The 12,181-nt window shown below is 37.6% G+C and overlaps 1 protein-coding gene across 1 annotated transcript in view; it reads left to right on the top strand.

The window, feature by feature from the left end:
* Tnrc6b (trinucleotide repeat containing adaptor 6B) overlaps positions 1-12,181 on the top strand; it is a 257,256-nt gene that overhangs the window by 91,938 nt on the left and 153,137 nt on the right. Inside the window, exon 4 of the mRNA XM_027928331.3 lies at positions 4,750-4,817. Within this exon, the coding sequence (XP_027784132.1) occupies positions 4,750-4,817 (68 nt within the window). The remainder of the gene's footprint in view (positions 1-4,749; positions 4,818-12,181) is intronic.

The raw sequence follows: 12,181 nt of genomic DNA, 5'->3' as shown, positions 1-12,181 counted from the left end.
AACTAGAGTCAGTACTCTGTAGCTTTAGGTTTCAAACCCATGGATTCAATTAACCGTGGGTTGAAAATATTGGGGGGACAAACTGCATCTATACTGAAGAGTACATACTTTGGTTGTTGTCCTTATCTCCTAAGTGATATAGTGTAACTGTATAGAATTTTATTTACATTGTATCAAGTATTGTAAGTAATCGAGATGATTAGAGATCATCTAGATGATTTAAATGTGTGCAAGGATGTATATAGATTATATAGAAACATTATGGTATTTTATATAAGGGATCTGAGCATCTGAGGACATGGGTATTCCCCATGGGTGGGTGGTATCTTGGAATCAATCCCCTGCAAAAGATGAGGCGTGGAGGAGGGCTGTAGGGCAGGCAGTGTGTGGCACCAGGGATTCCGAAAGCTTGAGGGAGGCAGAAGAGCTGAATTCTTAACACTTCTTTATCTGGTATTTGGGGTGAACTTTTCCTCAGCCTTCAAAACTGATTTCAGAGTTTCCTTTCTAGAAAACTCTCCTGACATCAGGCACTCCCTCCTCTGATCCTCCCCTTGCCTGAACATCTACCCTGAAATGCCTCTCTGCACCTGTTTCTAGAAGGCAGTGAACCTTGAAGGTGACAGAGTACCCTTGAAGAATTTTGAGCAGAGAAGTAAATGCAATCATATTTGCATTTTGCAAAGTATATTTATACATGTAAGTGGTTTGGAGAATGGATTAAAGTGGGATGGGACCCAGAAGCACAGACCAGTGAGAAGGCTTCGGTCATAATGATATTTAGAGTAGCTGGCAGTTGAGAAGGAGTCAGCGATATGAGAGCTGTTTATGAGATAGAAGCTGTAGCATGTAGGGAGTCAGTAAATGTGGGGTTAATGAGAAAAAGCAGAGGATTTAGATCAATGATAGGTTTTTATTGTTAGAGGATTTTAGTAAATGGTGGTATCATTCACAGAAATAGGGATGTAAATAGAGGACATTTGGGGACTAAGATAACGTTTCATTTTGGACCTGTTGGACAATCCAAATAGAATAGGAGAGCTGGAGTTAAGATCTGGGAGGTGATCAGGAGGTTCTTGAAGCTGGGTATGTAGCTCAGTAGTAGAGTGCTTGCTTAGCATGTGAAAGGCCCTGGATTGGATCCCCAGCACCATCCCCCATTTTTTTTTTTTTTTAATTATAGGTAAATCCTTTTTTATTATTTTACTAGTAAACAGATCAAGGCACACAATTTAGAACTCTTTCGTTGGAGGGGACCTAAAGAAGAAGGATCAAGAAAATTTCATGATGTATACAATTTGGAATATAGGTATTCTTGGTTTTTGTTTTTTGCTTTTGTGGTATTGAAGATTAAATCAAGGGCTTTGCATGTTCTAGGCACATACTCTACCACTGAGCTACAGCCCCAGGCTTTTCATTTTATTTTGAGATAGTGCCTTGCTAAGTTGACCAGGCTGGCCTTGAACTTGAGATCCTTCTGTTTCACTCCCCATCGAGCAGCTGGGATTGTAGGCATGTGCTACCATGCTCCCTGACATTCTTGTCTTTGAGAAAATGGTTTACACTTAAAGTTCCAAGACACTTAATACGTTTTAAACAATTTTCATTTTATTTTTTCCAAATTAAAATATGACATTTGTATGATTAAAGGCATAAAATGTACAACTCAATGATAACGATTTTTTAGAAAATTATGTGCATATTGTTGTAACTACAAATCAGATCCAGATGTAGATCATCTCTGGCTCTTTCTAAGTCTCTCTCTATAACATTGTCACCTCTTCCCTCTTTTCTCATCTAGAGATTTTACTTTATTTTTATTTATTTATTTTTGTGGTGCTGGGGATTGAACACAGGTTTGTCACATACTTAGCAAGTGCTCTATGCCCTGAGCTACAGCCCCAGGTCCAAGTTCTTAGAACTCTGTAAATTTAGGATGGGAGAATGAATCTTTTCTCTCCTTGGCAAAGCCCTGTGGGCTATAGAATCAGGAAGTCCATGAGAAAGAAAGAAAAGTCAAGCTTGTTTTGAATTTCACCGTATGTGCAGTGTATATCTTTTATTATTCTTGCTTCTCCTTCTGCCAATTTCTCTTTTTATTGGAAATAAAATAAACTTCTCATTTTTCTGTTCTTTTTGAGAAATAGCTTCTCTTACCAATATTTCATCTCCTCTCATTTCTGAGATGTGATGAACTGTGGAGAGGATAGTATTCCTAGAAAGCTATTTCTTTTGTTTGGATGTCATCATGGTGTGTATCTGCGGTGCTCTTGTCTGTCTTCTAGATCATCCGGTCCTGTGAAAAATGGACTGTTTTGCTGGTGTGATGATACAGGCCTGTAATCCCAGCCCCATCAACTTCGTGAGGTCCTGTCTCAAAGTTAAAAATTTGAAAGGGCCAAGGGTATATAGCTCAGTGGTAAAGTGCCTCTGTATTCAATTTCCAGTACCAAAAAAAGAAAAGAAAAGGACTTTATTTTTCTTAGTGAGGAATAGTCCATCTATATCCTTGAATACATCTATTTGATTTTTAACATTACACCTTTTGGGGGAGTTTTCATAGGACTGTTAAACCTATTTATAGAGGTGACTTTATTTCTGTCGCTTATCTTTCTTTATAGACCAGTAAATTTCTGGAATAGTAAAATGGTTCTCTTTCCTTTGAAAATTTATATAAGCCATATACATATATCTGTATATACCATCTATATCACATATATCTATATACAGTTATGAAGAAAACAACACCTATTGTAGAGACCAATAGATACGTAACTATACCTCAGAACTCTCCATGTACTCCTCCCTGAGTGAATTTTCTCCCTCATCATATCCCCTCCCACCGTAAGTCAGTTACTACCTAAATGTTGTATTAAACTTTTCCATTTTTATGGTTTTTTATGGCCATCTACACAAAGATTTGTGTACACACACATACACACACACACCATACACACACACACACACACACACACACTGAGTGTCCCTTGTCTTAATTCCTGGAATTGGAAGTGTTTCCAGTTTGAGGGTTTGAGATTTTGAAATATTTGCATAGACTTCACAGATTGAACCATCCCTAATCTGAAAATCTGAAATCGAAATGCTCTGATTGGATTTCCAGATTAGGGGTGCTTATGCTGTATGTGATTTAAAATGTATATATTTGAGCTCTATATTAATGAAATTATATTGTATTTGTAGAGTCAGCCTTCTCCCTTCTGTGAGTTCCACATCCATGGATAGACTTACTCAACCATAGATAGAAATATTCAGAAAAAAAGAAAAAAAAACTACAGCTGGCTCTGTGGCTCAGTAGCTCAGTGGATAGCATATTGGACTTCTACCTATACCTACAATGGCCATTCAGGGGGGAAAAAAAAAATTACACCTATACCGAGCATGTTCAGACTTTTTTCCTTGTTATTATTCCTTAAATAACACAGTGTAAGAACTTTTTACATAGCATTTACATTATATAAGATATTATAGAAAATCTAGAGGTGAGTTAAAGTACACAGAGGATGCACATGGATTATATGCATGTGTTGTTTCTTCTATATAAAGGACTTGAGTGTCAGTGGATTTTGATACCCATAGGGAAGGAAGTTGTCCTTAAACCAGTCCTCTGTGGTACCAAGGGATAACTTTGTTGTTGTTGTTGTTGTGTTGTTTTGTTTTGACAGTGTTGGGCTTCACACATACCAGGTAAGTGTTCTACCACTGAGCCACATCCCCAGCCTGGGATAACTGTATTCTTTTGTGTCTTGTTTCTTTCACTCAGTGTTAATTTTTTGTAACTCATCCAGGTTGAAGCATGTAGCTGTAGTTCATTCATTTTTCATGTAGCATAGCATTCTGTTGTCTGAGAGCATCAGAGCCTATTTATCTATTTCACTGTTGATGGATAGTTCTGTATTTTTTTCTGTTAAAATAATATTGCTATAAATATATTTGCATATGTGCAAAAGCATCTTTAGAGTACATAGCTAGAAATACAGTTAGAAATTTGTATAGTAAGGCTATGGTTGTAGCTCAGTGGTAGAACGCTTGCCCAACACATGTGAGGCACTGGGTTCGATCCTCAGCATCACATAAAAATAAATAAATAAAATGAATGTATTGTGTCAATCTACAACTTAAAAAAAAAAAACCTTGAAAAAATAGGAAGAAATTTGTATAGTAAGTACATGTTCCTATGTAGCAGGGAATGGCAAAAACTGTTTTCAAAGTAATTGTACCTATTTTTCCCTCCTGTTGGGTGTGGGTGAGAGCTGCTGTTGCTTGGCCAGTGCTTGATATTGCTAGACTTTTTCATTTTAGCCAACCTGGTGGTTGCAAAATGATCTCTCTTTGTGATTTCAGTTTGCATTTTCCTGACTGACATGAGATTAAGCGTCTTTTCATATGCATAAGTCTCAGTGGAACTCCTATTTAGTTATTTTGCAGACTTTTTGAGTAGGTTGTTTTTCTCATTGATTCATAGTCTTTCTTTTACATTCCAGATGCAAATCCTTTGTTACATGAGGTGCAAATCAACATGATTCCTTTTTCATTCAGCAAATCTAGTCACCCAAGGAGAAGTACCTTAAGCAAATCTGGAGAGTGAAGAAGAATGAAAACCACAGGTCCTAAGCTTCTGGCCTAGCTACTGCAGTGTCATGGCCCTGTGCACAGGCAGAGCCTGGCACTTTGGAGTGAGCTGCATATTACTTAGTGGGTGCATCTAACCTATGGTTCTTGCCTTTGCAGGTGGAACAGGAGGATTTTGTAATGGAAGGGCATGGCAAGACTCCACCTCCTGGTGAAGAAAGCAAACAGTGAGTCACTGTTTATTTAAAAAGGGTTCTGTTACAGATCCTTGGAAACACTTTGGTTCAACAAGCTGAGAGTATATTTGCTGGGATGTATACATTGGAGATATTGTGGAACTCACCAGTTGCTTTGGTGCTCTTAATGCATTGCTTCTATTTATAGACTGACTAACTGGAGGGACAAGAAAGTTGGCTTTGTAGTTTTTCACACTTGACTAATCAAAATTTATATTATGCTTTTGCAAAGGCTTTAAGGCTCAGGATGTTCCAAATTGAACTAATTCATTTTGGTTGTTTTCCAAAGAAAGTGTAAAATAGTACATCCTTTTCTTAGCAATGTCTTTATGAAGTGAACTAAACTGACTGCGCCTACATTCCAAGTTTGAATTTATTTGAATAGTACTTCCTGAAATTCTATTCCATTTGGTTATTTACACTTCTGATCATTGTTTAAATACAAATTGTTTCCCTAAAGGAGCAGGAATTATAATTAACATAATTTAGCCAACATTTTAAACAATACAAGATCTCTCCTTGGACTTTTTCAAGGGTGATTGGTTTTAAACCTGAAATTTGGAGTCTGCTGGGTAGCTTTTTGGTGAAAAAAATTGAGTAGTCGATTTTTTTTCTCCCTCTGTCACAGAATTTGAAAAATTGTATTGTAGAGCAGACCAGTTTTTCATATGCCCTTTTAAAGGAAAAAAACTTCAGACTGGCTTAAAGTACTGACAGAACTACTATTTTTTTCTTGAGACTTGTAGTCTCCTAATGGGATGGTGATTCATGGAATTTATTGAAAAATCTGTGGAAACCCCTCTTCTTCATTTTTTCTTCCTAGAAAAGTAGTTTAATTTTGATCTGTCTTAAGAAAATTATGTCTCTGAAACCCTTAGGAATGAATTATGCAGAAGAGATTATGCTGCCACGAGGCCAGAGTCATTAAAGGAAAATGGTTTGTCTTGTATTTGTTGTGAACGGAAACCAGGATATTTTCACAGCCAGTTTACTTTGCTAACCTAGCAGTTTTAAAAATAGCCCACAGTATAAATTCTAACTTTGCTGTATTCTGTCAAATGCACTTACATCTGCATGAACTGATGGAATCAATTCATCTTCAGCAAATTAGAATGCCAGACATGGAATCCCAATGGAATGACAGGAGAATCACTTTTAAGTGCTTTTCTTCCTGCCTCACATCCACTCCCCGACCTCACACTCCAGTCAAAGGTCTTGTGATATAGAAATCATAGCTCCATGGGCCAGGGGCTTTCAGTGCATGAGTTCTTAGTTAGATGTCTTTTTAATCTGTCATTTCCACTCATTGCAGCATGTTGCTCCATTTTACTCAGAAATCAGGGTAGGTAACTTATTTACCATAATAATTCAACTTACAGTGGAACTTAGGATTTGAACCCAGATCTTTCTAGCTTTAGAGTTTTTTTCCTTTATTGGCCTGTTTTTTTGCAGTGCTGGGGATTGAACCCCAGGGCCTTGTGCATGCCGGGCCAATGAGCTACATTCCCAGCACTGAAGTGTTTTGTTTTTTTTTTTTAATTTTTGATAGATCTTTATTATATTTATTTATTTATTTATATGTGGTGCTGAGAATTGAACCCAGTGCCTCACACGTGCCAGGCAAGTGCGCTACCGCTGAGTCCCCGCCCCAGTGTTTTATAGTATCGTACTCTCAGATCTCTGTCATCCTTGCATACAGTTGTCAAGATCAAAGTCTCATGAATAAGAGGGAGTTGGAGGAAATAATGACAAGGGCATTAAAGCTTTTTTTTATTTTTTAAATATATTTTTTTAGTTGTCAATGAACCTTTATTATATGTATTTATATGCAGTGCTGAGAATGGAACCCAGGCCCTCTAACATGCTAGGCAAGTGCTCTACCAGTGAGACAGAACCCCAGCCCGCATTTAAAGCTTATTTTTAGGCACGGATGAAAGTTCTGTTCTTTAGAGGGTATCCCTCTCCCAAACAAACCAGTCTTGGGGTTGGGGATTTAGCTCAGTGGCAGAGCGCACCTGTAAGGAGTAGGTTGTTTTTCTCATTATTCATAGTTGTTCTGAGTTTGATCTTCAGCCCTGGGGGTGGGGGGGGAACAAAACAAGATAACCAGTTTTTATCTTTAAAAACGCACTTGGGTAACCTCTACTCTGAATCAACTTCTTCAGGAAACATCCCAGGGGCAGATTCTGTAAAAGTTATGTTATACGTCCTGTGCTTCTTTCAGAGAGTTTCAAATAGCCTAGCAGACTTGAACATTTTGTATAATAGCCTTGCTGTTGTTCCACAGCTCCTGCTGCCTGACTCTTTCACAGATGCATTGTCTGGGTTGGGCCTCGTCTATATTAAAGTATAAAGCAGAAATGAGTCTTCTCACTGGGCACTCCTTGGTAGACGTACTCACCACTCAGTGAGTTGGGGGAGTAAAGGTGCTGTGTTCATTTGTTTGACGAAACAAAGTTTTAAAAGTTTTTCATTTACATAATATTTTTGCAGTGCTGGGTATCAAACACAGGGCCTTGCATATTCTAGGCAAGAGTTCTACTTTTGATCTACATCTTCAGCCCTAAAAATTAATTTATTTTAATGTTAGAACTATAGTTGGCCACTGATTATTTATTTACTTATTTTTAAAAAAATCTTTACTTTGTTTATTTTTATGTGGTGCTGAGGATCGAACCCAGCGCCTCGCACGTGCTAGGCAAGCGCTCTACCGCTGAGCCACAACCCCAGCCCTGGCCACTGATTATTTATGTACTTTATAAATATGAATGAATCCTGGATAGGAGGACTTAAGAACTGAATAGTTCACAGCAGACCCTAAAAGTGACACATTGCTGAATGATTTAGGAAATTCCCATTCTTCTTCTTCTTCTTCTTTTTTGTTTTTTAATTATGGCACATGCCTGTAGTTCCAGCAACTTGGGAAGTTAAGGCAGAAGGATGACAAGTTTGAGGCCAGTCTTTGCAACTTAGCAAGATCCTGACTCAAAATAAAAAGGGCCAGGGATGTAGCTCAGTGGTAGAGTACTCTTGGGTTCAGTCCCTGGTACCATGCCAAAAAACAACCAAAAAATCAAAGAATGAAAAAGGAATACATGCTTGTCAAAAGACAATCAAGCAGCAAATGTGGATATAGAAAGTGAGACTCCTCTTTTGCCCTCTTTCCCCTTGTGATCTTCCTAAATATTTTTTTAAAATATATTTAAAATAACAACTAGATCTTTTTCCCCAACTTAATTCTGTGTGTGTGTATGTGTATGTTGTTCTAGGAATTGAACTCAGCAGTGCTCTTTCACTGAGCCACACTCCCAGCACTTCCAGCTTTTTTATTTTATTTTGAGATGGGAGTCTAAATTGCTGAGGCTGTCCTCAAACTTGTGATCCTCCTGCCCAATCTTCATGAGTAGCTGGGATTACAGGAGTGTACCACCACACCTGACTTCCCAACATTATTCTTCTGAGACTTGCTTTTGTGACTTGACACTTTTTGAAGGCTTTTATTCTTTGAAACTTCTGCAACACCTTCTGTTGTGATGGTGTCATGGTTTTAATATTAGGTGTCCCTCAAAAGCCCATGTGTGAGGGGCGGGGGCTATAGCTCAGTGGCAGAGTGCTTGCCTTTTACGTGTGAGGCACTGGGTTCAATCCTCAGCACCACATAAAAATGAACAAATAAAATAAATGTTTGCTGTCCATCTGCAAATGCAAAAATAAAAAAATAAGTAATAAAAAAAACGCTCATGTGTGAGACAGTGCAAGAACATTCAGAGATTAAATGATTGTGAGAGCTTTCAGTGAACCCATCCCCTGATAGGGATTAACTGAGTGGTAACTGAAGGCTGGGGGTGTGTGGCTGGAGGAGGTGGGCCTTGGGGGCGTGCCGTTAGGGTATATCTTCTCACTGGCAAGTGGAGTCTTTCTGTTTTTTGATCGTCATGGGAGCTGCTTCCTTCCATCACACTCTTCCCTGCTGTTCTCCCTCACCTCAAGCCCTGAGGAATTGAGCCAGCTGTACATGGATGAGACCTCTCTGACTGTGAGCTCCCAAATGAAATTTCATCCTTAAAATTGTTCTGGCCAGGTGTTTTGGTTACAGCAATGAAAAAGCTGACTAACATTCTATCTAAAAGATTTTTTGGTGACCTTCACTTCTTCAATTCGTACAGAAAATATTTTATTAAACATTCTTTTTTTTTTTTTTTTTTTACTTTTTCATTTTCTTTTTTTTAATTGCTTTTATTTTTTAAATACATGACAGCGGAATGCATCACAATTTTTATTACACATATAGAACACAATTTTTTCATATCTTTGTTTGTATATAAAGTATGTTCACACCAATTCATCTTCATACATGTACTTTGGATAATGATGTCCATCACATTCCACCATCGTTGCTAACCCCTCTGCCCTATCTAGCATTCATCTATTCCTCCCATGCTCCTTCTCCCTACCCCACTATGAGTCAGTCACCTTATATCAGAGAAAACATTTGCCATTTATTTTTTGGGGGTTTGGCTAACTTCACTTAGCATTATCTTCTCCAACTGCATCCATTTACCTGCAAATGCCTTGATTTTATTCTCTTTTATTGCTGAGTAATATTCCATTGTGTATTTATGCCACATTTTTAAAATCCGTTTATCTACTCAAGGGTTATTGAACATTTTTCTTCTTAGATATTTATACACAGGTTTATTTCTATAGAAGATTTTGTCTTCTGGGTACTTTATAATAAAACTTATAAAATCTGTGGGCATGTGTGATTTACATGAAGATAGTTGTTAATAAACTGCCTTTTTAAAAAGCTGTATCAGGGACTGGGGATATAGCTCAGTTGGTAGAGTGCTTGCCTCACATGCACAAGGCCCTGGGTTCAATCCCCAGCACCAAAAAAGAAAAAAAGAAAGCAGCTTTATTAGGCCGGGCGTGGTGGCACACATCTGTAATCCCAGTGGTTTGGGAGGCTGGAGCAGGAGGATAATCGAGAGTTCAAAGCCTGTCTCAGCAAAAGTGAGGTGCTAAGCAATTCAGTGACCCTGTCTCTAAATAAATTACAAAAAAAAAAAATAAAGCAGGGAATATGTTTCAGTGGGCATGTGCCCCTGAGTTCAATCCCCGGTACCAAAAAAACCAAAAAAGCTGTATCATTGTTCACCTCCATCAGTAGTATGTACAAATAACTATTTTTTCACGCTTTTTATGATAATAAAATACTTTTTCTTTAAATTTTTGCCACTGTAGCTGGGTGCAGTGGTGCACACCTATATAATTCTAGCGGCTCAGGAGGCTGAAGCAGGAGGAGTGTGAGTTCAAAGCCAGTCTTAGTTACTAAGTGAGGCCCTAAGGAACTTAGCAAGACCCTGTCTCTAAATAAAATATAAAAAGGGGCTGGGGATGTGGCTCAGTGGTGAGCACCCCTGGGTTCAATCCCCAAACCCCCACCCAAAAAATTTGCCACTGTAATATTTTACTGTTTTAATTTTGCATTTTTTTGCTTATTGAGAAATGGACTATCTATTGTTAGTTTATTTTTATTTTATGTATCATCTATTTACTTTTCTATTTTCTTATTGGATTGTTTGGTTTTGGGGGGGATTGAATGCAGGGTGCTTAACCACTAAGCCACATCCTCAGCCCCCTTTTTATATTTTATTTAGAGACATAGTCTCACTGAGTTGCTCAGTGCCTCACTAAGTTGCTGAAGCTGACTTTGAACAATCCTCCTGCCTCAGCCTCCCTGATGGGATCACAGGCATGCGCCACCAGGCCTGGCAGATTTTTGTTTTTTAAAGCTTTTAGGAGTCCTTCATAGATTTTATTTATTTATTTATTTATTTATTTTTAAATTTAAAATATTTATTTATTTATTTTAGTTTTCGGCGGACACAACATCTTTGTTTGTATGTGGTGTTGAGGATCGAACCCGGGCCGCACGCATGCTAGGCAAGCGCGCTGCTGCTTGAGCCACATCCCCAACCCCTAGATTTTATTTTTTAATTAATTAATTTTTTTTTTTTTTTAGTTTTCGGCGGACACAACATCTTTATTTGTACGTGGTGCTGGGGATCGAACCCAGGGCTGCACGCATGCCAGGCGAGCGCGCTACCACTTGAGCCATATCCCCAGCCCCTTCATAGATTTTAGATAGTAACCTTTGTTGAGGTGTTTTAAGTATTTTCTTTCAGTCTTTGTCGTCTAACATTGGGATAACTTTCATACTAATAAGTTTTTTAAATTTTTATATAGTAAAATCAGCCTTTATGGTTTCCATGTTTCCTGTTTACCCAGAGCAGTCTTCTTCCTTACCCTAACACAATATGTTATCCTTCATTTCTTTGCTTTACTTTTTACATTTAGTCCCTTATTTGAACTGGCATTTGTCTTTGTATGTGGTGTGAGGCAGAGATCTAGCCTATTTTTTCTCCGAAGTGATTTCTAGAATGGCTCTTATCCGTTGACATTGGTCCTTATGAGTAGCTGTTTCACTGTGTGGAATCCAGAGGACACAGGTGATGTTACTTTCTGAGGATCAGAAAGCAAATTCTTGAAGTGTTAGGACTGAAATTACCTTGTTGGATGATCTGTGCCACTTTGTTTGTTTCCTCATTTAACATTTTGATTATATATTCTGGAAGCCTTAAAAAATTATTTCATTTCTGTGGTGTTTCAGTAGAATTAAGATCTGTTAAAAGGGAAGTTAAGGGTGCCATGCATGCATAAAGCTCTCTTAAAAAATATTAGATTTTTTAACCTTTATAATTTATTTATTTATTTTATGTGGTGCTGAGGATTGAATCCTCACACGTGCTAGACAAGTGCTCTACTGCTGAGCTACAACGCCGGCCCAAAATAATAGACTTTTGATAATGAAAACTATCTGTGCTAAACTATTAATATTTTGATTGATTGTGCTGAATTTCAGTGTGTGTGCATGAGTGAGATTTTAGAGTGTATAGTTTTAAACAATAGTTTCAATGGTGTTGCTTTTGAATGGGGCTTATTTTACTATATCTAATGTAATCATTTTCTGAGGATATTCACTTTAAAAGAACTACTGTAGCAAAGTAGACAAGTTAAGTTGATTGCCATATAATTACTACATTAAAATTACACGGCTTTAATTCCATGACATGTATAACTCAGGAGTAAATATAAAAACTATGACATCTTACCAAAAAGCAACATAAACACATTTTTGCTTCTTGGTTATTTTACCATGCTTTTGGAAAGCTCATTTGGATACTGTGTTTCTACTTAGGCAGGTTATCCATGTAGTTTTTTTGTTTAATACTTATTTTTTAGTTGTAGTTGGACCCACTATCTTTAATTAATTTATTTTTATGTGGTGCTGA

This window comes from Marmota flaviventris, chromosome 3 (assembly GCF_047511675.1).
Source record: "Marmota flaviventris isolate mMarFla1 chromosome 3, mMarFla1.hap1, whole genome shotgun sequence".
In the NCBI taxonomy this organism is placed as follows: domain Eukaryota; kingdom Metazoa; phylum Chordata; class Mammalia; order Rodentia; family Sciuridae; genus Marmota; species Marmota flaviventris.
Note: the sequence above shows the minus strand (reverse complement) of the source record. Positions and strands in the feature narration are given on the sequence as shown.